At 49.0% G+C, this 27,465-nt stretch overlaps 1 protein-coding gene across 1 annotated transcript; it reads right to left on the bottom strand.

The window, feature by feature from the left end:
• Positions 1 to 387: 387 nt before the first annotated feature.
• On the bottom strand, positions 388 to 21,893 carry CDK9 (cyclin dependent kinase 9). Its single transcript, XM_082264568.1, has 7 exons — positions 21,725 to 21,893; positions 16,140 to 16,221; positions 14,488 to 14,578; positions 11,483 to 11,649; positions 8,857 to 9,028; positions 6,955 to 7,103; positions 388 to 1,070 (listed from the first exon to the last, which is right to left on the bottom strand). The coding sequence occupies exons 1-7, from the start codon at positions 21,814 to 21,816 to the stop codon at positions 708 to 710; spliced, it is 1,116 nt and encodes a 371-aa protein (XP_082120694.1). The 5' UTR covers positions 21,817 to 21,893; the 3' UTR covers positions 388 to 707.
• Between the last annotated feature and the right edge of the window lie 5,572 nt (positions 21,894 to 27,465).

Here is a 27,465-nt window from a genome sequence, read left to right as displayed (position 1 = left end):
TTTGTAACCAATGTGGAGATTGATTGATTAGTAATAAAGATGAACTAACCCTTTAAGAGAGGGATAGTAAATGGAGGAGCTCCATTTGTGGCTAATCTAATAATCACTATATATAAAATATGAAAATTATAAAAAAAAATAAAAAAAAAAAAAAACAGAAATTAACCTTCCTTGTACTGTGGTATCCTGGCTAGGACTTCTTGTACTATTATAGTTTTTTTGGGGTTTAACAAGTACAGAGAGAGAGAGAGAGAGAAGGGTTTCAGTTCTAAGTGAAGATGATCCCGTAGAATAGATGGTTTAACTCAAATCTCAAACTCCAAATAAAAATAAGGCAAATGGTCTTCCAAATTGGAGGTTTGTATCCTGCTAAGGACGTGTTCCTGGGTACAGATCTGCAATTCCAGGACAAGAAGGGGTTTCTATAATAAACAAATTGCTTATATTCTCTCAAGAACGTAGTGTGTAAAGCACAGTACACATCTAAGTACCAGTTTCTAAATTCAAACCTGGCGATCTTCTTTCAAGCAACATGCTCAGATCTTACAGAGGAGTGTGTGCTCCTCTTTACTACAAGTCATTGGCAAATTAGCTACATCCAGTGACCATCCTGTAATATTTCTGATCTGGTTTGTTTTGTCGAAGACTTGGCATTTATTCGACTTCACAGTTGGGACACAAGTACATCATTACTGAGCACTGCAGCCTTAGAAGACTCGATCAAATTCAGACTGGTTAGTTGCAGGGTTCCTGCCCTGATTGGCTGGTTGCTGAGGCATGTGACCTCCTCGTCGCCTGGGAGGAGCGAGGTATTCAAACATGGACTGGTTGTGAGTTGAAAGCATGTTCTTGAGGTCAGAAGGCATTGGGTCAGACCAGAAGAAGTCATGGTTAAGGGCATCGTCGCTGTCAATTCTCTGTGCTGGATCCAGGACAAGTAGCTTGTCGATAAGATCGAGGGCATAGGCATCCTTTACATAAGCCTTCAGTCTTTCCTTAACCTTCCTTTTTTGGCCTTTCGGCAGTTCCAGTTTCTGATAAAGTTCATACTTGTCCACATTTGGCCACACCTAACAATGAAAAGGAAATATGAAGAAGGCTTTTATTCACAAGCTATGGAAACAGGACAACTATCTGAGTTGGGCTTCATTTCTTGCTACAGGTCCAAGATATGGACACGGGACCATCCGTCTTTCTAAACAGAACATCCAGGAGCAAAAATATCAAAGATTCCCATGCATCATATATTAATACCAGTCATTTCAGTACAGTTACTAAACTTCATGCAGACACTAAGACCCCATTCAGACTAGCGCGACTTGTCAGGCGACTTGTCAGCCTGACAAGTCGCGGTCGGTCGCTCGCCATTGAGTAGTACAGGACTCGTTCTAATAGGAGCGACACAAGTCGCTCCAACTTAGAAAAAGGGTCCTGTACTACTTCGGGGCGACCTCGGAGCGACTTGCATAGACTTCCATTATGTGAAGTCCCTGCAAGTCGCGCCGAAGTCACGGTGCACGCTGTGCACCGAAACTTCACAGGTCACCCCTCGAAGTCGGATCGCCTCAGTGTGAACCGGCTCTTAGGGTACCTTCAAAAATGCAGAAGCATGCCCTCATGACCGTTTGTAATAAAGAAAAAAAAACAAATCGGAGCACATTTACAAAGTAGAGTGTTGGTGGATTCAGAGTCCTAACACTATTAAAATGAATATTAAAGTGGTTCTAAAAGCAGAAGATTTACTCTGATGCCACTACTACTACTACCATTCCACTACTGGCAGATCCTTATCATCCCTGGCGGTCTGAATATGTCAGGATTTCTGTGCTAAAAGCGGTACATTGTTTTGCATGGAAATCTGTTTTAACTCGCCTTCCCCTGCGATCCTCCGCCGTCCTCCCCCGCCGTCCTACCGCTCTGTGCTCGGCCGATGCCGGCACCTGTCTTCCAGTTCCCTTCCCTGCGAGTGTTGTGACGCAGGGGGGTGGAACCGGCGGCAATTTCAAAAATGTAAATACACTAAATGAGATGATACAAAGCTGTGATCCTAACAGATTACACTGCATCATGCCATTTCACCACAGGATTTCACCTGGTGACTTTTCCAGTGCCCTGCCTGTGCTTTTCCAGTTCTTTGTGCCTGGAAAATAGAGAAAAACCATGGAGTCCAAAAAGCATTCTTTTTGCGCTTAAACACTTTTAGATGAGCTGGAAAACAGCGACACGGAGTTACTTGAAGAACTGAGCGACAGCGATTCGTGGGAAAATTGGTCATCAGGTACGGAAAGTGACGACAGCGACGATTCTGATGTGTCTTTCTTGCACATAGCGCTGTTGGAAATTCTGAAGAATCATTTGCTATACTTCCCAAAGAGACATCAGAATCGTCGCTGTCGCCACTTTCTGTACCTGATGACGAATTTTCCCACAAATCGCTATCGCTCACTTCTTCAAGTAACTCTGTTTCGCTGTTTTCCAGTTCGTCTAAAAGCGCTTTAGCACAAAAAAAACCCTTTTTGGACGCCATGGTCGTTCTCTATTTTCCAGGCACAAAGAACTGGAAATGCACAGGCAGGGCACTGGAAAAGTCACCAGGTGTGGTGAAATGGCATGATACAGTCTAAATCCGGTAGGATAACAACTTTGTATCATGTCATTTGGTGTATTTACATTTTTGAATTTGCCGACGGTTCCACCCCCCCCCCCTGCGTAGCAATGCTCGCAGGAAAGGGAACTGGAGGGCAAGTGCCGGCATCTGCCAAGCACAGAGCAAGAGGACAGCGGGAGGAAGGCTGGAGGATGGTGGGGGAGCGCAGGGAAGGGGATTAACATTGCTGGGTAATCCCGAGTGTGGCTCAGGGTTACCGCTTTTGGTACTGAAAATGAACCCCGAGTCACACTCGGGAATACCGCTAGGGGGGGGGTTAAAATGAATATTAAAATGGTTCTAAAAGCAGAAGTTTTACTCTGATGCCACTACTACTACCATTCCACTACTGGCTGTTCCATAAAGGAGTTGTAAAGTTAGAAGGTTTTTTAATCTTAATGCATAAGATAAGAAACCTTCATCTCCACAAGTCTCATAGTATTGTATCAACATGCCTACCCTCATATTGATTACAAAGTGCTGATGCCATCAGGACATGTCAATGCTGCATTCTTATTTTTGAATTGCCTAATTCTTTTGTTATTGTGGTGACTGGAAGGCGGCGTACCATTTATACAATCGTTGTCACTCTTCTTTATAGATTGTAGATGTATATTTGCCATATCAGAGATATGAACTTTTGAGGGTTTCAACAATGTACTTATACTTGCTCAACACATACTTTGTTGTGTTTAAAAAAAAAAACAGATTTTTTTTTTAAAGATAAAAACCTTCTGTGTGCAGCAGCTCCCCCAGCCACCCTAATACTTACCTGAGCCCATCTCTATCCAGCGATGTTGCAAGAGAGACTCGGCTGTCCAGGACTCTCCCTCTTCATTGACTGAGACAGCAACGAAGTGCCATTGGCTCCAGCTGCTGTCAAACTCAGGGATCCAATGAGGAGAGTGGGGGCGGGGGCGGTCCATGGCTCCGTGTCTGAATGGATACTGCTGTGCTGTGGCTTGGCTAGGGGGCCCCCATAGCAAGCTGCTTGCTTTGGGGGCACTCAGCAGGAGGGAGGGACCAGGAGAGCCTGCGAGGGACCCGAGAAGAGGGGGATCTGGGCTGCTCTGTGCAAAACCAACTGCACAGAGCATGCAAGTATAACATGTTTATTTTTAACAAAAAAACACAAGACTTTATTATCACTTTAATATGGGAGGGGGCTCTGCTTCAATAGCAGAGCTCTCTGCAAAGAGAACTCAGTGGGACATTGCAGGCAGCACATGAATAGGTCATAAAACACAGGCCACCAAGTACAGTAACCTTACGGAGTATAGTAGATAGCAATATCCACTCTCCATTATAAATAGGTCCCTAAGATTCTTAGACATAATACAGGGGTGATGGGATCACAGGTCACTGCACTACGTTATTTTAGAAAATGCGCACACCTTCTAGAGATCCTTCTACGGAGATAAATACAGAGGCCACCATTGCTGACCTTCCTGTCTCTGAAGCCAATAATTCTCAAGTCACTAACCCATGAAAAAACACGCAGAGAATGAATTCATAACCCTGATCGGTAAAGCTCAGTGTGTCTGAAAGTAATGCAGTCATTGGATCAGCATGACACACAAGGGAACTGGCGCTTTCAAAATGACAAGGTCGGTCAACACAAGCCAGTGAATTTCTGTTAGATTAGTTTGCTTTTAAAGTGAACCTGTAGGGCCAAAAAAAGTAAAAGCACTTACCCCATCAGGGAGTATAAAAAACATAAATATTGGAAGAGGTGCTAGAGAATTCAGGAAAAGGCACAGTGTCGTGGAAATTTTATTAACATTAATGTGGACATTTCTTTAGGATGTATTTTTAGTTAAATTGCCATTATGTCTCCCAGTGTCAGTTTACCGGTAATCGCTATGCACAGCGAATATTGCTTTAACTGGCATTGAGGAAAGACCTGTAGATGTGGAAACCTTCCATTAAATGGAGACTGCACGCTACTTGTAGCCTGATCATCCCTATCGGCGGTGCCGGTCCGGATCTATGGCAGTGCAAGGAGAGCTCCACCGCACAAATGTATATCAGCCAACCGGGGTCCCGGTATTCACTGCGGAGATATGTTTGTGATGTGGAACTCTTATCGTCTTGATAATATCTGCCCTTTACCAGGATTAATGGCTGGCATCTGTCATATTTGATCCATGTGATTGAAATACTGCTGCTATTATCTTTTGCAGATATAGTGAAGTCTCATTCACTGGAACAATAGCATGGTCACTATCAAATATAGATCTTTATGAACTATACTATATAGGATCCACTCTAACAGGTTATGATGGAAGTGCATGCATATGTATTAGCGGGGCAAAGTTCATGAGATACACGCTAGTTCCACTGCATAATGTTTGGCGGGCATTTTGTTTTACACGTGGGTTTCATTGAAGTAGTAGTGCATGGTCACTCGTGCACCCAACGACGGGAAACTCAGGCACGCGGCTCCGCTCGTTCATGAACATGCACTCCCCTTCCTATTGTATTTTTGAATATATACATGTCTGTGATTGATGGTCTTGAAGCCACTTCCCTGTAACCCCCTTTTGTTCTGGCTATAAATAAACCTGAGCACTGCTCTAAAAAGCAGAGATACTTCATTTGGCAACCAATTGACTACAGCGAGCGTCTGTCTCTTTCTTTGTCGCCTAGCGCGCTGGGATAACCTTATACAAAAGAGCTATACATTGTACTTTTCAGTGCAAGGGATTAATGGCGCTTGGTGCGTAATAATATCCACAAGTGTGTTTTTCAGCGCACCTAAGAGAATTTCTATGTTCCAAACACGATTAATTTCCACAACACACAGATACCCCAGCATCCCAGAAATAGTACTTATTTATTCAATTTGGCATTCCCCTGGGGTACTGCATTGGACACTTCATACTACACTAACGCTAGGATAAAAATTCTTATTTCCATAGAAGTAGATTACTTTCAGTCCAATGAGATTTAAACATTTTAGTCACAAGGCAGAAATTAAATTAATTCTAAACCTTATTTCTTTTTTTTCTCAATAATAAACAGGTCATACATACCTGCTCTGTGTATTTGTGTTGCAAAGAGCAGGCCTCAAATAGCCAGGGCGCTGGATCAATAAAAATTTCTAAATTGTCATGAAGTTGACAAAGGGGCGGGTCCCTGAAACATGTTCGTCAGCCCACTCAATCCACTGACTTTGGTCTTTTCCAACAGATCAGAGTGTAGCCTCACAAGCTGACAGCGGTCTGTACCACTGGTGGTCTGGTATTTCATCTCCTGGCCTAGCGGTCCTACATCTCACAGTGCTGTTGAGTGGATCCCCCACTCCTCTTGCTGTTCTCAGTCCCTGCGAGTCCTACTCCAATGCTACCCAGCCCTCCCAGTTTCCCACTGAGTGGGACAGAGGGCTCAGTGTACATGCTGACAGCTTCTTGATTCACAGCGGTGTGGCATACCACCATCCAGCTCAGCGGTCACTGGTTTGTGTCTGCTATTTAGTTTCAGAATTTTCACCTCTAAAGTGGGATACTGTTCACTGTGTGATACTGTTCTACAAGTCTTCCAATGATATTTTATTAAACAGACATTTATTGATCCAGTACTCTGGCTGTTTGTGTGCACCCTTCCATGGATCTTTCCCTAATCGGAATTAACTGAAGCTGTGGATCATTAGTTATGCCTTCATTGGTATTCTTTATTTAGCTTCTACTGCATAGCAATTTATTTTAGAAAGTGTTCCCTTTGAAAGATGCTTATCACCTACCATCTATTGATTGCTACTTCATGCTTTCACATACTGGACTTTTAAATTGTGACATTTTTTGAGCGCTTGAGTGTGTGCCTTAGGGCAATTTATTTCAGCCCTGATCCTCCTCTTCTGGGGTCCCCCCAACGGCACGCCTTCTCTTTGGCAGATGACCTTATAGGAAGCCACTTCCTATGGGAGCACTCATGCAGGCTGAATTCCGAGCCGCACTGCCTGCATCCATAGACAGCGTGTCTTGGCCCTGCCCCTTCGTCCCTGTCCTGTGAGGAAAGAGTGAGTGGAGAGAGACGCTGCACTCAGGCACAGCGCTGGAACAAGATCAGGCTCAGGATCCCCACAAGGAAGCTGTGGGGACCATGGTCACAGAAGGTTTTTACCTTAATGCAGAGAACGCATGAAGACAAAAAAACCTTAAGCCTTTAGAATCACTTTAGGATCCTTGCTTATACTTGAGTTGAATTGAGCCTATTGTCTTAAAATGTTACAACTGCCTAAGTTAGGAGTACCATCTAAGTAAGGTAGTCCATTAAAAAAATTGTCCCCAAGTAGCCACTGTACTCACCTCAGGGGTGATGGAACCACACAGTTGGCTTATCAGAGTTAGCTGGTGCTGTTCAGTGTTCCCTTGCATGATGGGACTCCGGGTCCACATTTCCGCCATTATACATCCAGCACCCCATAAGTCTATCGGAGGACCGTAATCACGCTCTCCTAAAAAAAAAGAAAAAAATATGATGTTAGAATGTACTGTCACGATTCCAACAACAAAATGTTTGAATTTTATGCAAACAGGTTTAAGTAAACAATAGGAAAAGGTTTTCAGTATATTCCACATCCAATAATTCTACCAATTGGGAGGGGATCATATAGTATGATGGAGGCTACGAGCACCGAGACCCCAAGTTTCCAGTTGGGGTGCTCTTGATGTCCTTTTTCACTTCTCCCCGCCCACCCCAATCTTCTTTCCTTCTGTTTATCAGGTCTCTTCCATAGGAATGTTTTTTCCAAAGTGAACTCCATATACTGACATCTTATTCACTAGCGCGTGTTTCCCTGGTTTAGGCACGTGAACTTCTTTCCTGTTATCCACATGGTTTTTCTGTTGTAGTATGATTAATGTATTCTTTTGTTACTTGCTATGGTTTCTCCATTTGATGTAAGAAACATAAATCAGGCGCATCAGCCGCACAGTATAGAAAAAGTCCATATTAGTCTATGTATGATGAAAAAGTCCAACATATAGGGCTGCCATCAGATGAACCAATAAGCCAAATGTTCCAACAAGGCTGGGAATAAAAAAAGAGAAGAGGCGCCTTTAAGTGTAGACTTTAGTACATTCATTAAGATGTAATAAACACTCGCATCGGTTGATTACAATTGGTTGGTAGGCACCCTCCTGGATGTTCCAGGGTGGGGGTGTACGTCATCCTGTGGACGCCGCCATCAGAAGCAGTATCCCCTCTTCACCGTTATGCCGGCAATAGCAGTGGATGAAGCAGGAGTGGGAACGAGGCTTGGAAGGCAAACCAGACGAAACCGAGCCTTGGAGAGCGGTAAAACTCTGGCGTCGTGAATAGATGATGTCACAATACTGTGACATTTTTCTGAGCGTGCTTGCTGCCAATGGCTTCCTATGACTTGTAAGCTATTGATATCAAGCTTCTAGCTGTACTGTTTACCTGATTGTGGGTCGCACGTTGTAGTCTTTAAAACTTTTCAATAAATATGTATTGAAAGCGAAAAAAATTATGGAGGCCATGACGGTGGGTGACGGTCATAGTTCTGTAGAGTACAACTGTGCATAAGTCATTTAAGGCCTCCCATGGCAGTAGGGGGACAGATGCACAATACTAGTAATATCTGTGGTCTGCAGATACTGTATTATGCACACTATCAATAAAGTTAGTTTAGGTTTGCACAAATGCACGTTAAGAAGATCCCCCTGTTGATAGGGAGTTTTTCCTGTCCTCCACATTATCTGAATGCCTTCATGCGACATTAAAACAAAAAACATCAAAACAAAATTTCATTTTCACACTTCCCCTGACCTAAATTAGCTCACCCTTCCGTTCAACAGACGCATGCTTACATCTATCTGAAGGACACAATTCAGCTGTTTTTACACCTAGTGCAAAAAATCTTCACTGTCCTGTCAGTGCCTGCACATTACAGCTCCATAGACCCTACAGAAGTCTAGGGGGCACTAATGCACAGTGATGCCCAGGACAGTGAAAACTTCCACTGATCAATATAAACAGAGTGAAACTGCAGCCCTTGGATCAAGGCAGGGATGTATCTGTGGAGGTAGAGGGTAGGTTAGGTCAGCTTAGCTGAAAGGGGCAAAAGGGATAAATGCACTCGGTTTTAAAGTACACCCATCTTTAATACAAAACAAAATCACTGACAATCAAAAAGCAGTGACAAACACGTATTCGGTTACTGTAATCCTAAGCAACAACCTTACCTAGAAGTAGTTCAGGGGGGCGATACCAGAGTGTGACCACGCGATTGGTGTATCTATTTGGCTGGCTGTTTTTGGCAAGGCTGAAGGCCCGAGCCAATCCAAAATCAGCCAACTTCAAAACTCCATCTCTAGTGATCAGCACATTTGCTGCCTTCATGTCTCTGTGCAGGATCTGACGAGAAAGAAAGAACAATTATCACCAAATGCAAAATCCAGTACACAAAAAAGGAGGTGCTTTATAAAACTCAAAAAGACATCAGAGATCCCTGGTTTCCCTTTTTTTTTTTTTTTTTTTTATATAAAATTTGACACAGGTTTTAGTTTGTGTTCCCCTTTAAAGGAACAGTGTGGGGATAATATGAAAAAAACACAACTGTTTACCTCCATGCTGCAGCATTGGTCTGCAGCAGCTGTTCCCTATCGACTTTACATGAACACTGATCGTTCCAGTTCTCAGTTATCCAAGAGCAGAGAGTGGAGATTGATGCTCTGCCCCTCCAGTGCTCACTAGAGCGCAGAGCTGGGGAGGGGGCGGGAGCGGCTGGGTCAAACTCTCAGCGGCATGCCAATAGCCTGAGCCAGCTGCCAGTCAGACCCTAAGAGTTTTGCTGGGATCCCTGCAGAGCCTGGATGGCTCTGTGACACCAGCCAAAAGCGGGCTTTAGCCTGCTGAATCTGGGTCACAGGAGTGCAGAAAAAAATGCACTCCTGTGACCCAGAACAGTAGTATAGCCAAAAAAACTTGGGCAATACCCATCTTTTAAATACAAAAAAATAAGATTTTTGTAAGATCTTACCGTAAAAATATTTTTCTCCGATGTCCATCGACAGATGCAGCCTCATCTTCATGAGCTGAGTGGGTTATGCTGCCCCCTGCAGGAGTAGTCTAGGCAGTAGGTTAGTACAAAGCTTTTAACATATCCATGGCCACGGGGCTGTCCCTCCTGGAATAACCCCCACTGCCACAGCCCAGCACATCAGTTTAGTTGCAAGCAGTGAAGACAGTGAAGACAAAAGAACCACCCCCAATCAGAGGGTCGGGTGCTGCGTCTGTCGATGGACATCAGAGAAAAAGATTTTAAGGTAAGATCTTACAACAATCTTATTTTCTCTATTGTCCGTCGACAGACGCAGCCTCATCTTCATGAGCTGAGTGGGACGTCCCAAAGCAGTATAGGCATGAGGGGTGGCAAAAAACACAACCAGACAGTAACGTCAACTCCAAGAGGCTAAACCTAGCCAACTGGGCAACATGGAGCTCAACCAAACAACAGGAGATCGCCGAGATATCCCACAATGGAGATACCACATCGACGCAACAACAGCACAGGGTCTAGGACTTTGGAAAAAACTCTGGGAGCCAAGGCGAGACGAAAAGCGTAATGCCACAAAACTGAAAGTGCTCCTCTGCCACTGCAAGGAAGCTCAGGGAAAATGGCTGCCTCATACAAGTCTACAGGGAAAAATTCACATTGTCCACACTTAAAATGACGGAGCCCATGGCGAGCCATGCGACCAGGGACGGACACATGAAGGCCTCAGCAACCACAACAGGGACCAGCAAGCCCAAGGTACTATGTCCCCCCCATAAGGGTGCCAGGTGCTCCAGACAAACAGCCACCACAGGGACAGGGAAGGGGGGAGGGTAGGACACACAGACCGGACACTGGGCAGGCCAGGGGGATCTTTTGGGAGGCACAATTCCCATTATCCCCAGGAGAGGGCCCTCATCCCCAAGGCAAGGGGGGCACATGTACTCACCATACCATGGACCGGATGGGCTCCGCTCCGGGCAGACCTCCTCCCACCCGAAGTGGGGGTGCTGCCAGCCGAGGGGTATGCTGCGGCTCAGGGCATTCCAGGTCGTTGCGTCCCAGCAAGGCATCCGCTCGCAGGCTCGTCCCCATCCGGAAAAGGGGCACCGTTGTGGCTAGGCCTAGGTCGGGACTATAACCTGCTCACACTCGTAGGCCAGACTGGGGGGACCATAAGGATCTAGATTATCCAGTGCGAAGCCCCAGCCGGCATTGTTGCTTATAGATCACCAGGAAAATTCTTCCCTGAAACTAGCTAGCAAGTGAGTAAAGAGAAATAAAAAATAAAATATTCTGAAAAGAATAAAAAACGGAGATCGGAGTCCCAGCAGAACCTAGGTCTACTCCTCCTCTAGGCAGAAACAAACTGATGTGCTGGGCTGTAGCAGTGAGGGTTATGCCTGGAGGGGAGGGACAGCCCCGTGGGTCTGGATATGTTAAAAGCTTTGTACTAATCTACTGCCTAGACTACTCCTGCAGGTAGCAGCATAATCCACTCAGATCATGCAGATGACCATTTACTCACTTTACCATGCCCAGCTCTTTGATAATGGCACAGAGTAAAGGCCTGCATTGATGAGCTCTGGGCTTGTGTCAATTACATCAGTTTGAGATGCTTCTGGGATCATTGAGAGCTCACTTACAGGTACATATGACCCCCTTCAGGTTGGCATCCTTAGACTTGTATGGGAATACAAAACTCATCTGACACAAACAAAAGCCTACTGGGACAAGCCCTAGGGACATTTATGTTTGAGGATAAATGGGGAAAAAGAACCAAGAAAAAAAAAAAGTCAGGAGCGTTCGCTTACCTTATTCCTGTGAATGTAGTAGAGACCATTGAGGAGCATTTGCATGACTTTCTTTATCTCAGAAAGCGTGAATTTGACATGCGTATTGCTAAGAAGTCCAGCTAGATCATGTTCACAGAAGTCAAATACCAGGAAGATGCTTCCTTTGCAGCGGTTGAACTGATTTGCTGTGAAAGAAATAACAGGAGCAAAATATTTGTGAAAAAGTTAGGGATTAAAGCATAAAACGATGTAAAAACTGAAATATACAAACAGTCGTGCCTATCAAGGACTTGGTAGATCCCAGCACCAGAGTTCTTAAGTCCCACCAGGACTGTGCTAAATAAGAACGTTTGTCTTAAGAATCTCTTAGAAATATACAAGGCCTATAAGAATAGCAACACCACTGAGTGAAACTGACAAGTACACCATAAGGTGTACCGGTCATGGAAGCTGCCTGGCTGATATGATAGCTCATTGTTCCAGGCTAGTGACAACATGTATCTACACTAAAAAGGGAACGTAATATCTTACAGTTTGCCAGTACTTAGACGTGGTGGCTGGATACATTTTCTGGCCCCTCTTCCCTAATATTCACCTGGTGATCCTGCCAGTAATGCATTTCCTTTCCAAGGGTGATAACGCTTGCTCAATGTACTGTATCCATGGAAGAGCAGTGTTGTCACCCCAGCACAGGAAGTATGTTATAAGTACAAAACACCTCCCGTTCTCACTGGTTCCACACAGAAGGGAAGTGCTCTGTAGTCCAGAGAGAGCTGAGAACACTGATAACCAGCACAGAGTAAACTGAAAGTTATCAGCTTACAAGATTTCAGGCAGGATCAACAGGTATATTTTCTAGCTTAATGAGCAGACATAAAGAAATGTTTTTTGCTGCATCTTCAATGGAAGATTTCCCACTTCCTGTCCTGATCACCAAGACAGAAGAAAAGGACACCCCCCCCCCCACTCCCCTTATAAGGACACAATTTAAACTCAAAAGCCCAAACAAGTTCCTACTATTTCTAAAAGAAAAGAAATTGGTTGGAGTCCCACTTTAAAGCAGCAGAGTTCCACTCATTTTTGTGTTTATTAAAAGTCAGCAGCTACAAAAAGTGATGTGGCCGCCCGAAGCCTCACTCCTCTCCCTCTCCTCTCGGGAGCGCCGGCATCTCTAGTGTGGGCACCTGGCTGTGACAGCTTGCAGCTTCACAGCTGGGGACGCACTGCGCGTTGTGAATGGCCGGGCAATCTTCTGGGACGCGTGACGTGTCCCAGAAGATTGCAGGGAGGGAGGGGCAGAGGAGAACTTCCGCCTGATCTGCCTAGGCAGCCCGAGCGGAAGTGGGAACCTGTCAAATCTGTGAACAGTTAAGAATATACCTGTATATAGTCAGGACTTCTACATAACCACTGTATAAAGAGATTTTAGGTTATGATAAAAGGAACCAAGAAAGCCCTCTAATAGACCCAACATTATCTACATGTATCACTTCCATCATAAATCTTAAACATGTATATATGATGGAGTTTAGGGATCCACCGATTATCGGCAACACCGGGGGGAGGTTACCGATATTGCCGATATTTTGGAAAGTGCTGTACCGGAGTGATGCCTGCAGCTAGAGGCATCACCCCGATACCGGCGTCCATAGCCGAGGATCGGCTGTCTTGTAATGACAACCCATGCTACTGAGAAGCCGCACGGCTGTCATTACAAGGAGCGGGAGGGGACGTCCCCTTCCCATGGCTCGCCCGGGTCTCCCGTCCCACCGGGAGACCTTGGCATCCTACCTGCACGGCCGCCGAATAGAAGACCCGATCAAAGCTGCATTCGGCTCTGATCGGGTCTCCATGTAAAAATTACATCACTTCTGGGTACTCGACAGCAAATTTAAAAAAATGCGAGCATTCAAAACAGTCAAACTTGGCGTTTTTAATGCTTTTAAGTGCAGGAGGAGGGATTTGGGGTCTTTTAGAGCCCCAGATCCCTCCACCAGAGTACCTGTAAAAAAAACAAAAAAAAAAAAAAAACATTTTAAATGTCCGAAAATATCGGCCGATACCGATATCCGATGACCAGTGTTGGGGGTAACTAGTTACAAAGTAACTAATTACAGTAACTAAATTACTTTTTTTGGTAACTAAGTAAAGTAACTAGTTACAATACTAATATTGGTAACTACACTACTTTACTAGGCTATAGGAAGTAACTACACTACTTTATTAGGCTATAGGAACGCGCTTTCCTGCTTTACCCAAGCCGTGCGATACAATCGTTATTTGGAAGAATAGAGAGGGATGAAGTTTATCACTTTTTGTTGCACTTTGTTTTATTCTGTTTTTTCAGGTTTTGTTCTCATGTTTCCCAAAGCCTGTGTTTATACAATAAACTCTATGCAGAAAGAGTGTCATGTATCTTCTTCTACACGGTCAATTAAGAAAGAGGAAAGTAAAGTAATAAGTAGTGAAGTTACTTTTCAAATGCAGTAACTAGTAAAGTAATCTCATTACAATTTACAGAAGTAACTAGTAACTAGTTACATTTTTTGAGTAACTACCCCAACACTGCCGATGACCAAAATATTGGTATCGACACTAGAAAAATTATATTAGTCAATCACTAATGGAGGCGACGCCTGCAGATAACTTCTATGAAAGGATGCCATACACAGCTCAAATTTAGCAGATTCATGTTGAACTGGCCAAAATTCTAATCATGGATGCCCCTGTCAACACCACTTGGGTCCACAAGAGTCTTTTGAACAATCAACTTTCGTCAAAGCAGCCAGATGGAAAATTGATGGACTAACAGTGTCTCCATCCAATCAGATGCAGGCATTCTTTGGGTATTCGGACAGGTGCTGAAGCCAAAAGTCAGAATACAACAGCCGCAGTGGGGATTGATCCATCCACGCTATTTGGAGTGTATGGAGGAATCTGTTTGATTCATCCATATAAAGTGTATGACCAACTGAAATCTGAACACTGGTCTGAATGAAGTCAAAATACTAAACCTGCTGTACCTTTGGTTCTGCAAATCTCAATCAGATTTACGACATTTTCATGTTTCAGCAGCTGAAGAATTTTTATCTCACGTAGAGCTGTGATTGGGAACTAAAGAGAGGGAGAAATAAAACAAAATAAATGAATGTATGTTGGGGGGGGGGAAAAAAAAAAAACTCATATGCTGTACATCTTTGCAATACTTGCACATTTTACAATGATTTATCTCTCCATGGAACCTCCAAGTACACAAAAGTACCTCAACTTCCTGTTGTGGGCTGACAACACACAAGATTTTGTGGAGTGACATTTGCAAGTAGTGGTCTTACTTCTTTCCAGTTGTCATTTGCAAACCTACTTAAATTAAAAAAAAATATATATATATTTTTTATTTGTCACAGGTACTGTTGTGGAGGGATCTGGGGGTCTAAAAGACCCCCCAAACGCCTCCTCTGCACTTAAAAGCATTCAAAACAGCCAAGTTTGGCTGTTTTGAATGCTGTTTTTTTTTAAAAATCTGGCAACGAGCACCCGGAAGTGATGTCATGACTTCACTTCGAGGATTTTACATGGAGACCCGATCAGAGCCGAATGGGGCTTTGATCAGGTCTTCTCTTCGGCGGCCGCCCTGATGAGGTACAATGCCCGGTGGATGTCCCTTCCTGCTCCTTGTAATGACAGCCGAGCGGCTTCTCAGTCGCATCAGTTGCCATTAGAGGCAGCCGACCGTCCGCTATGGACGCCGGTACCGGGGTGATGCCTCTAGCTGCAGGCATCACTCCGGTACAAGAACTTTCCTGGAATATCAGCAATATCGGTCACCTCAGGGGCCGATTCCGATATAGCAGGGAAAGTGCATAACAGCCCCCGATAATCGGTTGATCCCTAACATTATATATATATATATTACACATGCATACACACACATATATACACACACACACAGTGGCGGACCATCCTTTGGGGGCGCAGGGGCATAGCCCCCCCCCTATCCATGCATCCGGCCCCCTATTCTACACGCAGGGTGCTGGACCCATGGATTCCAATGGGGTTTTTTTTTTTTTAAGCACCCGATTAGAGCCAGAGGCTCCAATAGGCTTCAAGAGAAGGGTGGGCTGGGGGGGGGGGGCACAGAGCACTGCGCCCTGAGCCCACCCAGTTGTGTGACAATAGCGAATGAATATTGGCTAAGAAGGGGGGAGGAGATGGCCGCGGAGCCCGAGGGGGAAGCCGCCGCCTGTCATCATTCCGGAGGAACAAGGTAAGTAAACTGGCAGGCAGGCGGGGGGGGGGGGGAAGATGTAGTGGTGCAGGCTGGAGTGATATGGGGGGCAGTTCCATCTGCCACCCCCCCGACTGATAGAGACCCAGCCGCCACTGTATATATAGATTTAATAATTTATTGAACATTTAGCATTTATATCTAACTTTTTTTGGTTGCGCTCTTATTTTGTTTTATATATTTTTTAAAGTTAAATGTTTTGATTTTTATGAGCAACTTCACATCCATATATACATTTTTTAGGCGAGTGCAAAATATATATTTTTATATACAAGAGAAGATAACTGTTGGGGCTGATATACAGGTAAATGAACCTTAACACACAGTATGTAATGTACAGTATGTCTTAGGTCACGATAGTTTAGAGGAGGAGGTGGTGGCGGTACTTACTCCTTCTTTCTCATTTTCCATCAATACTTTTTTCAAAGCCACCTTCTTCCCTGTCTGACGGTGCTTAGCCTTAAACACTTCTCTGTAAAGAAAAAGAAGAAGATGTTAATTATCTGGAAATCATCATGGTTAGGAAGATGCAATTGCATATAAAGATGGTACTTGAAGTGTTTATATCACCGACACTGGAAAATTGAGACAATAAGATGTTTGATTGTGAAACTTAACCAAAGAAAAAAAAAAAAAAAATGTACCCCCTGATGTAAATTACAAAAAGAAAGATGCTGGAAACTTTCCTCTCTCACACTATGGGATGGCCACGCTGAGCCCCCTAAATAACAAACAAATGTCACTTGCAGTCAATGTGGTATGGCAGGAAAAAAAAAAACTAAATCCAGGGCTCCGCCAAACCCCAGGCACCAGGGCGCATTGGCGACTAGAATTTGCGGCCTGGCGCCTGGGGTTTGGCGGAGCCCTGGATTTTTTTTTTTCTGGCAGACCACATTGACTGCAAGTGACACTTGTTTGTTATTTAGGGGTTAGAATTAGCGGCCTGGCGTGACTAGAATTAGCGGCCTGGCACCTGGGTTACAGCGTGGCAGATGTCTTGTCGTCAGACATCCCAAATCTCCTGCAAGGTGCGGGAGTCTCCCGCACGCGGGCTGCGGCTCCCTGACACCCACAAGTGCCGCGTGATATCCCGGCTGTCTGTGACAATGTGACAGAATGGAGCTGATGCTTCCTGTATAGTTCCGACTCCGTCCTCCGGATATCAAATTCACTCCGCCTGTGAGAGGAGAGATACAGGAAGCATTGGCTCTACATGCTTCCTCCAATATTTCCCGCCAGCAGTACTTGCCAGCAGTTATGGCACTTTTCCACTGCAAGTACCGGCTCGGCTCTACTCGGTCCTGCTTGGCCCGGTTTGCTTTTCCACTGCTGGTACCGCATGGTACGGTGTTGGTACGGTACGGTATGGTTTGCTTTTCCACTAAAGTAGTACTAAAGTTAAGTGGGTGGGATAACAACGGGGTGGGTGGGATTCTCTGACCAATCAGTGGCTAGTAGTGACTGCATGCAAAGGATTGTGGGATATGGTACCTGTTGGAACCACAATCGAGGTGGTACTGTTTTTGAGAGCCGTACCATTCGGTTCCATGCAGTGGAAAAGCGCATAGGTACGGTGTTGGAACGGTTCGGTACAGTTTGGTATGGTTTGCTTTTCCACTAAAGTAGTACTAAAGTAAGTGGGTGGGATAACAACGATTCTCTGACCAATCAGTGGCTAGTAGTGACTGCATGCAAAGGATTTTGGGATATGGTACCGGTATGGTACCTCTTGGAACCACAATCAAGGTGGTACTGTTGTATGGCGCTTTTCCACTGCATGGAACCGAACGGTTCGGCTCGCTTTTGTGCTTTTCCACTGCTGGTAGCGCATGGTATGGTATAGGAACGCTTCGGTATGGTGGCGCTTTTCCACTGCATGGAACCGAACGGTACGGCTCTCAAAAACAGTACCACCTCGATTGTGGTTCCAAGAGGTACCATACTGGTACCATATCCCACAATCCTTTGCATGCAGTCACTACTAGCCACTGATTGGTCAGAGAATCGTTATCCCACCCACTTAACTTTAGTACTACTTTAGTGGAAAAGCAAACCATACCAAACCGTACCGAACCGTTCCAACACCGTACCATGCGGTACCAGCAGTGGAAAAGCAAACCGGGCCAAGCAGGGCCGAGTAGAGCCGGTACTTGCAGTGGAAAAGTGACATTAGAGAGCCTTACCGTTCGGTTCCATGTAGTGGAAAAGCGCAGCCGTACCGTATCGAACCGTTCCTACACCGTACCATGCGGTTCCATGAAGTGGTCATGGTGGTTGGAGCGTTCCTTTAATATCTCTCAGAAGAAGTAAACAAAGTACACACGGGTCAAATGCCGGGCAGCCGGTCCGACAGAAGCCGGTCATTTGGCATGCACAAAAAAAAAAAACCTGGCTCCTAACTTTTTTAGCTGGCTTCAAGCAAATTTGTCAAGTCCTGCCCTAATCACTCCCCACCCAAGGATGTCCCTGTATGTCCTTGAGTTTGAGTGGTTATAAAGGGGCCATGGCTGCAGCTATGACCCTGGTATCTTTTTTTTCAGCTGGCAACGCCAAAGTAAAAGCCACCCAGTGGCAAATTAGCCACTGGATTACTGTTACAGGTGGTTATGGGCACTCCCATCTCACCGGGGAGCCTGAAACTGAAGCTGACAGTTTTGCCCCCTGACCATAGGATGATCGGGGACCTAAGAATGTTACAGAGCTGTGTTGAGGCTGGTAATGTGGAGAAACAACAGGGTTTTAATATTCAACATATTTTCTTTAAATAGTGCTTGTAGGTCATATGCATGAAAAGGAACTGGTGTCAGCACCCCCGGAAGTGGAGAAATAACAGATCACCTGGCAGGATCACCACATCATAAACCATGGAACTGGATGGAGCTCTGTGTGTAATGCTACTGACCGACATCATCATATATTTTCACTGTACCCATAGTTACACTTTCCATGCAACGTTATTGTCTGGGCTAGTTGGTAGAATGTTTATAAAGCTCTGCCTCGAAAAATTATATAATCATCATCTGTGTGCCGTACTGTATGACTAATTGTCAGTCAAACTATCTCCACACTAAAAATAGTCTGGTACTGAAGGGGGATATACAGACTGGTACTCTGGAAAAAACAAATCACCTCCAAAGTGACTGTATATTAGGTACATCTCTAGAAATATAATGTACCCAAACACACCTATCATCATCTATCAATGTATTATAAGTCATCATCATGATCAATGGATTCAATAATCAATCCCTGGGAAGAAAAACGTTCCCCCGGGCTGAGAAGATCAAATCCCCACAGGAATATTCAGGAGAATGAACAGATTTGGCTCCCCCAGCTCCCAATATCAATTCCTGACCACCTCCATCCCTGGCTCCCCTGGTCTCCACCCCCCTCTGCCACAGCCCCCCCCCCCCCGATCTCAGTCCCTGGCTGCCCACAGCCCCCCCCCCCCATCTCCGTCCCTGCCTGCCCACAGCCCCCCCCCCCCCCATCTCCGTCCCTGCCTGCCCACAGCCCCCCCCCCCATCTCCGTCCCTGCCTGCCCACAGCCCCCCCCCATCTCCGTCCCTGCCTGCCCACAGCACCCCCATCTCTGTCCCTGGCTGCCCACAGCCCCCCCCAACTCCGTCCCTGGCTGCCCACACCCCCCCCACCCATCTCCGTCCCTGGCTGCCCACAGCCCCCCCCCCCCATCTCCGTCCCTGGCTGCCCACAGCCCCCCCCTCCATCTCCGTCCCTGGCTGCCCACAGCCCCCCCCTCCGATCTCCGTCCCTGGCTGCCCACAGCCCCCCACCCCATCTCCGTCCCTGGCTGCCCACAGCCCCCCACCCCATCTCCGTCCCTGGCTGCCCACAGCCCCCCACCCCATCTCCGTCCCTGGCTGCCCACAGCCCCCCCCTCCGATCTCCGTCCCTGGCTGCCCACAGCCCCCCACCCCATCTCCGTCCCTGGCTGCCCACAGCCCCCCCCAACTCCGTCCCTAGCTGCCCACAGCCCCCCCCCCCATCTCCGTCCCTGGCTGCCCACAGCCCCCCCCCTCCATCTCCGTCCCTGGCTGCCCACAGCCCCCCCCTCCATCTCCGTCCCTGGCTGCCCACAGCCCCCCCCTCCGATCTCCGTCCCTGGCTGCCCACAGCCCCCCACCCCATCTCCGTCCCTGGCTGCCCACAGCCCCCCACCCCATCTCCGTCCCTGGCTGCCCACAGCCCCCCCCTCCGATCTCCGTCCCTGGCTGCCCACAGCCCCCCACCCCATCTCCGTCCCTGGCTGCCCACAGCCCCCCACCCCATCTCCGTCCCTGGCTGCCCACAGCCCCCCACCCCATCTCCGTCCCTGGCTGCCCACAGCCCCCCCCTCCGATCTCCGTCCCTGGCTGCCCACAGCCCCCCCCCATCTCCGTCCCTGCCTGCCCACAGCCCCCCCCCCCCCATCTCCGTCCCTGCCTGCCCACAGCCCCCCCCCCCCATCTCCGTCCCTGCCTGCCCACAGCCCCCCCCCCCATCTCCGTCCCTGCCTGCCCACAGCCCCCCCCCATCTCCGTCCCTGCCTGCCCACAGCACCCCCATCTCTGTCCCTGGCTGCCCACAGCCCCCCCCAACTCCGTCCCTGGCTGCCCACACCCCCCCCCCCACCCATCTCCGTCCCTGGCTGCCCACAGCCCCCCCCCTCCATCTCCGTCCCTGGCTGCCCACAGCCCCCCCCTCCGATCTCCGTCCCTGGCTGCCCACAGCCCCCCACCCCATCTCCGTCCCTGGCTGCCCACAGCCCCCCACCCCATCTCCGTCCCTGGCTGCCCACAGCCCCCCCCTCCGATCTCCGTCCCTGGCTGCCCACAGCCCCCCACCCCATCTCCGTCCCTGGCTGCCCACAGCCCCCCCCAACTCCGTCCCTAGCTGCCCACAGCCCCCCCCCCCATCTCCGTCCCTGGCTGCCCACAGCCCCCCCCCTCCATCTCCGTCCCTGGCTGCCCACAGCCCCCCCCTCCATCTCCGTCCCTGGCTGCCCACAGCCCCCCCCTCCGATCTCCGTCCCTGGCTGCCCACAGCCCCCCACCCCATCTCCGTCCCTGGCTGCCCACAGCCCCCCACCCCATCTCCGTCCCTGGCTGCCCACAGCCCCCCCCTCCATCTCCGTCCCTGGCTGCCCACAGCCCCCCCCTCCGATCTCCGTCCCTGGCTGCCCACAGCCCCCCACCCCATCTCCGTCCCTGGCTGCCCACAGCCCCCCACCCCATCTCCGTCCCTGGCTGCCCACAGCCCCCCACCCCATCTCCGTCCCTGGCTGCCCACAGCCCCCCACCCCATCTCCGTCCCTGGCTGCCCACAGCCCCCCCCTCCGATCTCCGTCCCTGGCTGCCCACAGCCCCCACCCCATCTCCGTCCCTGGCTGCCCACAGCCCCCCACCCCATCTCCGTCCCTGGCTGCCCACAGCCCCCCACCCCATCTCCGTCCCTGGCTGCCCACAGCCCCCCACCCCATCTCCGTCCCTGGCTGCCCACAGCCCCCCACCCCATCTCCGTCCCTGGCTGTCCACAGCCCCCCCCCCCATCTCCGTCCCTGGCTGTCCACAGCCCCCCCCCCCCCCCCGATCTCCGTCCCTGGCTATCCACAGCCCCCCCCGATCTCCGTCCCTGGCTATCCACAGCCCCCCCCCCCGATCTCCGTCCCTGGCTATCCACAGCCCCCCCCCCCGATCTCCGTCCCTGGCTGCCCACATCCCCCCGATCTTCCACTCCTGCATCCCCACAGCCCCCCCATCTCCATCCCTGGCTTCCCACAGCCCCCCCCCCGTGATCTTCGTCCCTGGCTACCCACCCCCCCCCCCATCCCTGGCTGCCCACAGCCCCCCCGATCTTCCACTCCTGCATCCCCCCCCCCTGATCTTCGTCCCTGGCTTGCCACCCCCCCATCTCTGTCCCTGGCCTTCCCTCTCCCAGCCCCCCGATCTCCAGTCTCTCCTCCTCCTCTCTCTTACCCGAAGGTTCCCTGGCCGATCTTAGCCAGTCGCTCATACTTGGACACATCGTCGCAGTACGGGAACTCCATGGTGTCGTAGTTCTTGGCCATGGTGGTGGCCGCAGTGGAGGGCGCAGGCTCAGGGCGTGAATCCAGGCCGAGGCCGCCGACCTTCGTTTTGGTGTCCAGGCCTCCTCCTCGTCAGTCACCGTACCCAGAGAATGGAATATCCTCACCGCCGATTCCTCCGCTTTTCTCCTAGTCCTGATATCCTGGTACACCACTCTCTTTCTCCTCTCCTCTCTCAGCTTCCGCAACCGGCCCGGAAGTCAGCAATCCACTTCCGGTGTGACCCCCAACACAAACTGCGCAGGCGCATGAGTTGTGACGCGTTCTCCTGATCCTGGCTCAGTGTACCCGGAAGTATGAGATCTGAGAGCATGGAAGCCAGGCTGGGTCACTGCCTGACATTCCTCTCATGCATGTTATATTCAGCATTGTTTCCTGCAAAATAGGTCAGAACCCCCAAACATTGTATATTCTCTGAAATCAGAGGCCCTAGAGAATAAAATGGAGGTTGTTGCAATTTTTTACTTGCATGATATTTGTGTAGCCATTTGCTGAATGCAAATTTGCAAGAAAAAACTGTGGACTGCCCCACACACACACAGATATACTGCGACGGGGTGGCCCTTCAGTGCGAAATCACAGGTCTAGTGCGCGCATGCACGCCGCCGGTGACCGGCACCTACGGTGAGCGGGAGCCAATCAGCAGGCCCAGCGAACCCGATGTCCGCCGGGACCCAGCAATCGTTCTCAGGAGAGGCAGAACGCTGGTCTGTCTACATAAACAAGGCAGACCTCCGTTCTGTCAGAGGGAAAGATGGAGATCTTGTGTTTCTGCTAAGTGCGAGGCCACAGGGGGAGCCAATCAGCGGGTCCCACGGCCGCAATGTCCCCTGGGCACCCCCGATCGCTCCCCGTGGAGAAAGTAGGGCGGTCTGCCCTACTGTAAACACAGCAGACCATTGTTCTGTCAGCAATCAACACATCCAACAATCCTATTTAGGAACACAGGTCTCTGTGTTCATTCAGAAAGCCCTTCCCCCACACAGTTAGAAAGCACTCCCAGGGAACACATTTGACCCTTTCATCACCCCTTCCCTGCCAGTGTCATTAGTACAGTAACAGTGCATTTTTTTTAGCACTGATCACTGTATTAGTGTCACTGGTCCCCAAAAAGTATACAAAAATCGTTTCCCCTGAATAATAGGACTTTTTAGGCACTTCCCAATCTCCCTTTCTGGCACCCCATAGCCCTCCGATCTCCCTCCCTGGCACCCCACAGCCCCCCTCCCTGGCTGCCCACAGACCCTCGATCTCCACCCCTGGCTGCCCACAGCCCCCTGATCTCCCTCCCTGGCACCCCATAGCCCCCCAATTATCCTCCCTGGCTGCCCACACCCCCCCCCTCCCTGGCACCCCACAGCCACCCGATCTCCCTCCCTCCTGGCTGCCCACAGCCCCCCGATCCCCCTCCCTGGCTGCCCACAGCCCCCCAATCTCCCTCCCTGGCTGCCCACAGCCCCCCAATCTCCCTCCCTGGCACCCCACAGCCTCCCCCCTCCCTGGCTGCCCACAGCTCCCCGATCTACCTCCCTGGCTGCCCACAGCCTCCCGATCTCCCTCCCTGGCACCCCACAGTCACCCGATCTCCTTCCCTGGCTGCCCACAGCCCCCCGATCTCCCTCCCTGACACCCCACAGCCCCCCTCCCCTCCCTGGCTGCCCACAGCCCACCGATCTCCCTCCCTGGCACCCCACAGCCCCCCCCTCCCTGGCTGCCCACAGACCCTCGATCTCCATCCCTGGCTGCCCACAGCCCCCGATCTCCCTCCCTGGCACCCCACAGCCACCCGATCTCCCTCCCTGGCTGCCCACACACCCCCAATCTCCCTCCCTGGCTGCCCACAGCCCCCCAATCTCCCTCCCTGGCACCCCACAGTCCCCCCTCCCTGACTGCCCATAGCCCCCCGATCTCCCTTCCAGGCACCCCACAGCCACCCAGATCTCCTTCCCTGGCACCCCACAGTCCCCCCAATCTCCCTCCCTGGCACCCCACAGTCCCCCCCGATCTCCCTCCCTGGCTGCCCACAGCCCTCCTGATCTCCATCCCTGGCTGCTCACAGCCCCCCAATCTCCCTCCCTGGCATCCCACAGCCCCCCTAATCTCCCTCCCTGGCTGCCCACAGCCCCCCGATCTCCATCCCTGGCTGCCCACAGCCCCTCGATCTCCATCCCTGGCTGCCCACAGCCCACCAATCTCCATCCCTGGCTGCCTGGCTTTTATGTTTGATCATACAAATGAAAAAATGTTTATTAAAAATTCTATATTTTATTATAACATGTTACAAAATTGGTTATTACATATACAAAAAATACATGACAGTGTTCACACGACACAATGTATACATATTACGATGGACTGTGAATACACCAACTGGGAAGGATGCGTTGATGAAGTTGTAACTTCCTGCACCCGATGCGTTTCAGAGAGCAAAAAAACTCTCCTTCATCAGGGGTATGGGAGGGGTCACTAAAAGTCAATCACATGGCATTGCATGTAGACATTACATGTATCCTCTTAAAAACAAAATCTGCAGCTTCTGCTTGTCCACCCAACAAACAGAATGGAATCAGAATGGTGTGTCATTGGTTGGAAGTATGCAGTTAAAAAGGTCCCCAAAAAGTGTCACCTAGTGTCCGATTTGTCCACCGCAATGTCACAGTCCCGCTATAAGTATCTGATCGCCGCGATTACTAGTAAAAACAAAGAAATTCCATAAATCTATTACATAGTTTGTAGACGCAAAACCTTAAGACTTTACAACCACTTTAAACGTGAGCTCTAATGCTAGAATTATTGTACGCACTCACGACGTACGATGTACTCATGATGTACGACATTCACGGTGATACCCAACATGTGATGCAATCACTGTTTACATATGTGTGTGTTGAACCTAAATGCACATTTTTTTTGCGTAAGCATGGGGGGAGCGGGAGCTTTTAAAGTAGAACTATAGGCAAAACTTTATTTTTTTCATTTGGATAGAGGGTTTTAAGGGAGGGTTATAACCCCTGTCAAATTATATTTTCGCCATCTTTGTCCCAACGGGGAGATTTGCTTTCACTTCCTGTCCCATAGCCAGACAGGAAGTAAGAGGAAATCACTGAAAATTAACTACTTCCTGCTCGCCCACCGTCAAATGACAGTGGAGCCGTGCAGCTCTCGTTCTGGGAATGTCATATGAAGGCGCTCCAGAACGGCCTCTCTCGCGCGCCCACAGGGGCGCGCAGTGCAGCGATTGTGGCAGCGCCGCATTGCTAGGACACGGCGCGACCCCGATCTTGGTAAAAAGCCAATGACTTGGCTCTTTACCCATGTGATCGGCTGTGTCCAATCACAGCCGGTCACATGTAAATGAGGAAGTGCCGTTTACCGGTGTTCTAAAATTTAGTCGGACCCGTGAAAATTCCGGACCCTCGTCACTTCCAGGGACGGTCCCGTCACCGCCAGCTGCTGCGAGCCCCGGTGCGCATGCACACAAGGCATTTTCAAGGTCCGATGAAATTCTAAGACTTACGAACAGCTGAGAGGTGGGACGCACACATCGCTGCAGGATAATGTTACAACACCGCCGCGTCATCGAGCAAGGAACATGTGGCAGAGCTGACTTATAGGAGGCGGGAAGGATGTGAATACTCATACTAAATAGTAATGATAAAAAAAAATAATAAGATATACTAAACATTTTTTATCATTACTATTTAGTATGAGTATTCACTTCCTTCCCGCCTCCTATAAGTCAGCTCTGCACGGCGGTGTTGTAAAATTTTCCCGCAGCGGTCTGTGCGTCCCACCTCAGCCCCTCCTCCTCTCAGTCAGCTGTTCGTAAGCCTTAGAATGTCATCGGACCTTGAAAATGCCTTGTGCGCATGCGCACCGGGGCTCGCAGCAGCTGGTGGTGACGGGAGCGTCCCCGGAAGTGACGGGGGTCCGGAATTTTCACGGGTCCGATTAAATTTTAGAACACCGGCTCTCCTCGCCTCACACTGTCAGAGTGTGACACTCACACTCTGACAGTGTGACTGACAGAGTGCGATCAGCGGCTCCTTCTCAAAGGGGAGTCTAGGTAAAAGGTAATAGGAAAGGAAGAAAAATGCTGACTATGTGCCTAAGAACACCATCCCTACAGTCAAGCACGGAGGTGGAAACATTATGCTTTGGGGTTGTTTCTCTGCTAAAAGTACAGGTACCGCATTGAGGGATTTTTGATTGATATTCTGCCTCTATCATTTAAAATACACACACAAATTATAGACCCTCATTTCTTTGTAAGTGGGCAAACTTACAAAATCTTCAGGGGATCCAATACTTCTTTCCCTCACTGTAGGTATAAGCATTTGAGGAGCCCAACTTCAAGTAAAAAACATACATTGACCCCCAGTAGAAGGATGTGATAGGTCAGGAAAGGAGAGGGCATCTCTCTAACGTGAGGGAAATCCCCCTCTTAGACACCTGTCATTGGAACATTTGTCCCCCTTCAAAGATTTCTCTTCTTTTCCTGTTTCAGTGTGTTATGATGATGTGGGCTTACACAAGGTGTGGAGTCTTCACCAAAGCGCCTAGTGATGAAGATGGACCAGGAACCCTAGTGGTCTCCTTGCAAAAAACTAGCACCAAGTTACGTTCCTCAGGATCACTCCACTGAAGAGGTGACTGGAATGGAATGATTACGATGCGGAGACTGTTTACAAGGCTGCAGGCAAGAGAGTGGTCAAGTCGAGCAGAGGTTTTGGCAGGTGAGAAAGTAGTTATGTCCAGGCAGGAGTACTGACAAGCAGCATAGTCAGGTAGACAGGCAGCAGAGTAATCAAGTCGAGGCAAAGGTTGAGACAAGCGAGAGAGTGGTAAGGTCCAGGCAGGGGTCTTGGCAGAAAGCAAGCAAAAAAGTTGTCATGTCCAGGCAGGGGTCTTGGCAGGCAACAAGCAAAATAGTAATAAAGTCCAGGTCAAGGCAGGCAAGAGAGTAGTCAGGTACAGGCAGGGGTTTTGGAATGCAGCAAATGAGAGTAGTAAGGTCAAGGCAGGGGTTGGGAAAGGCGAGAAAGTAGTCAGGTCTAGGCAGGTGTCTTGGTGGACCAAGTAGTCAAGTCAGTCTAGGTTGGCATTAAACAGTCACCTGGAAGGTGTCATAGCACTTTAGGTCTAAGGAGTCAGGTCACTCCAGGTAGGCAACAAACAGGCAACTAGAACACATGGAACATGCCCAGCATCATTTCTGGGAACTTTGGTAGAGGTAGTGGAGGTCCTAGTAATCTTGGAAATCCTGGATGACCCGACAGGGATTCTGTGAGTACTGGAGATCCTAGAAAATTCTCAAAGTCACAACTGGAATCCTATACTGTATGTACTGACGGTCCTGGGAATCCTAGAAGATTGGGCAGGGATTCATTGATTATTGGAGGTTCTAAGAATCCTAAAAGACCCTACAGGGATTGGACTGGAGGTCCTACAAATCTTGGGAGACCCAGCTAGAATCCTGTAGGTATTGGAGGCCATAGGATTTCTTAATGTTTCAGCCGGGATTCTGTGAGTACTGGAGGTCCTTGAAATCGTGGAAGACCTGGCAGGGATCCTGTGGTTACTGGAGGTTCTAGAAACACTGGAAAACCCAGCAGGGATTCTGTTTGTACT

The sequence above is a fragment of the Pelophylax lessonae genome (genome assembly GCF_965119305.1).
Source record: "Pelophylax lessonae genome assembly, chromosome: 7".
Lineage (NCBI taxonomy): Eukaryota > Metazoa > Chordata > Amphibia > Anura > Ranidae > Pelophylax > Pelophylax lessonae.
This window is presented reverse-complemented; position numbering and strand designations above follow the sequence as displayed.

Excerpts from the sequence above, each read along its gene's own strand:
- CDK9 (XM_082264568.1), bottom strand. The coding sequence starts at position 21,816 with ATGGCCAAGAACTACGACACCATGGAGTTCCCGTACTGCGACGATGTG. Across the intron at positions 14,579-16,139 it reads TGGAAAATGAGAAAGAAGGA|TTCCCAATCACAGCTCTACG; the intron begins GTAAGTACCGCC and ends CCCTCTCTTTAG. Across the intron at positions 11,650-14,487 it reads TGAGATTTGCAGAACCAAAG|CAAATCAGTTCAACCGCTGC; the intron begins GTACAGCAGGTT and ends TTTCTTTCACAG.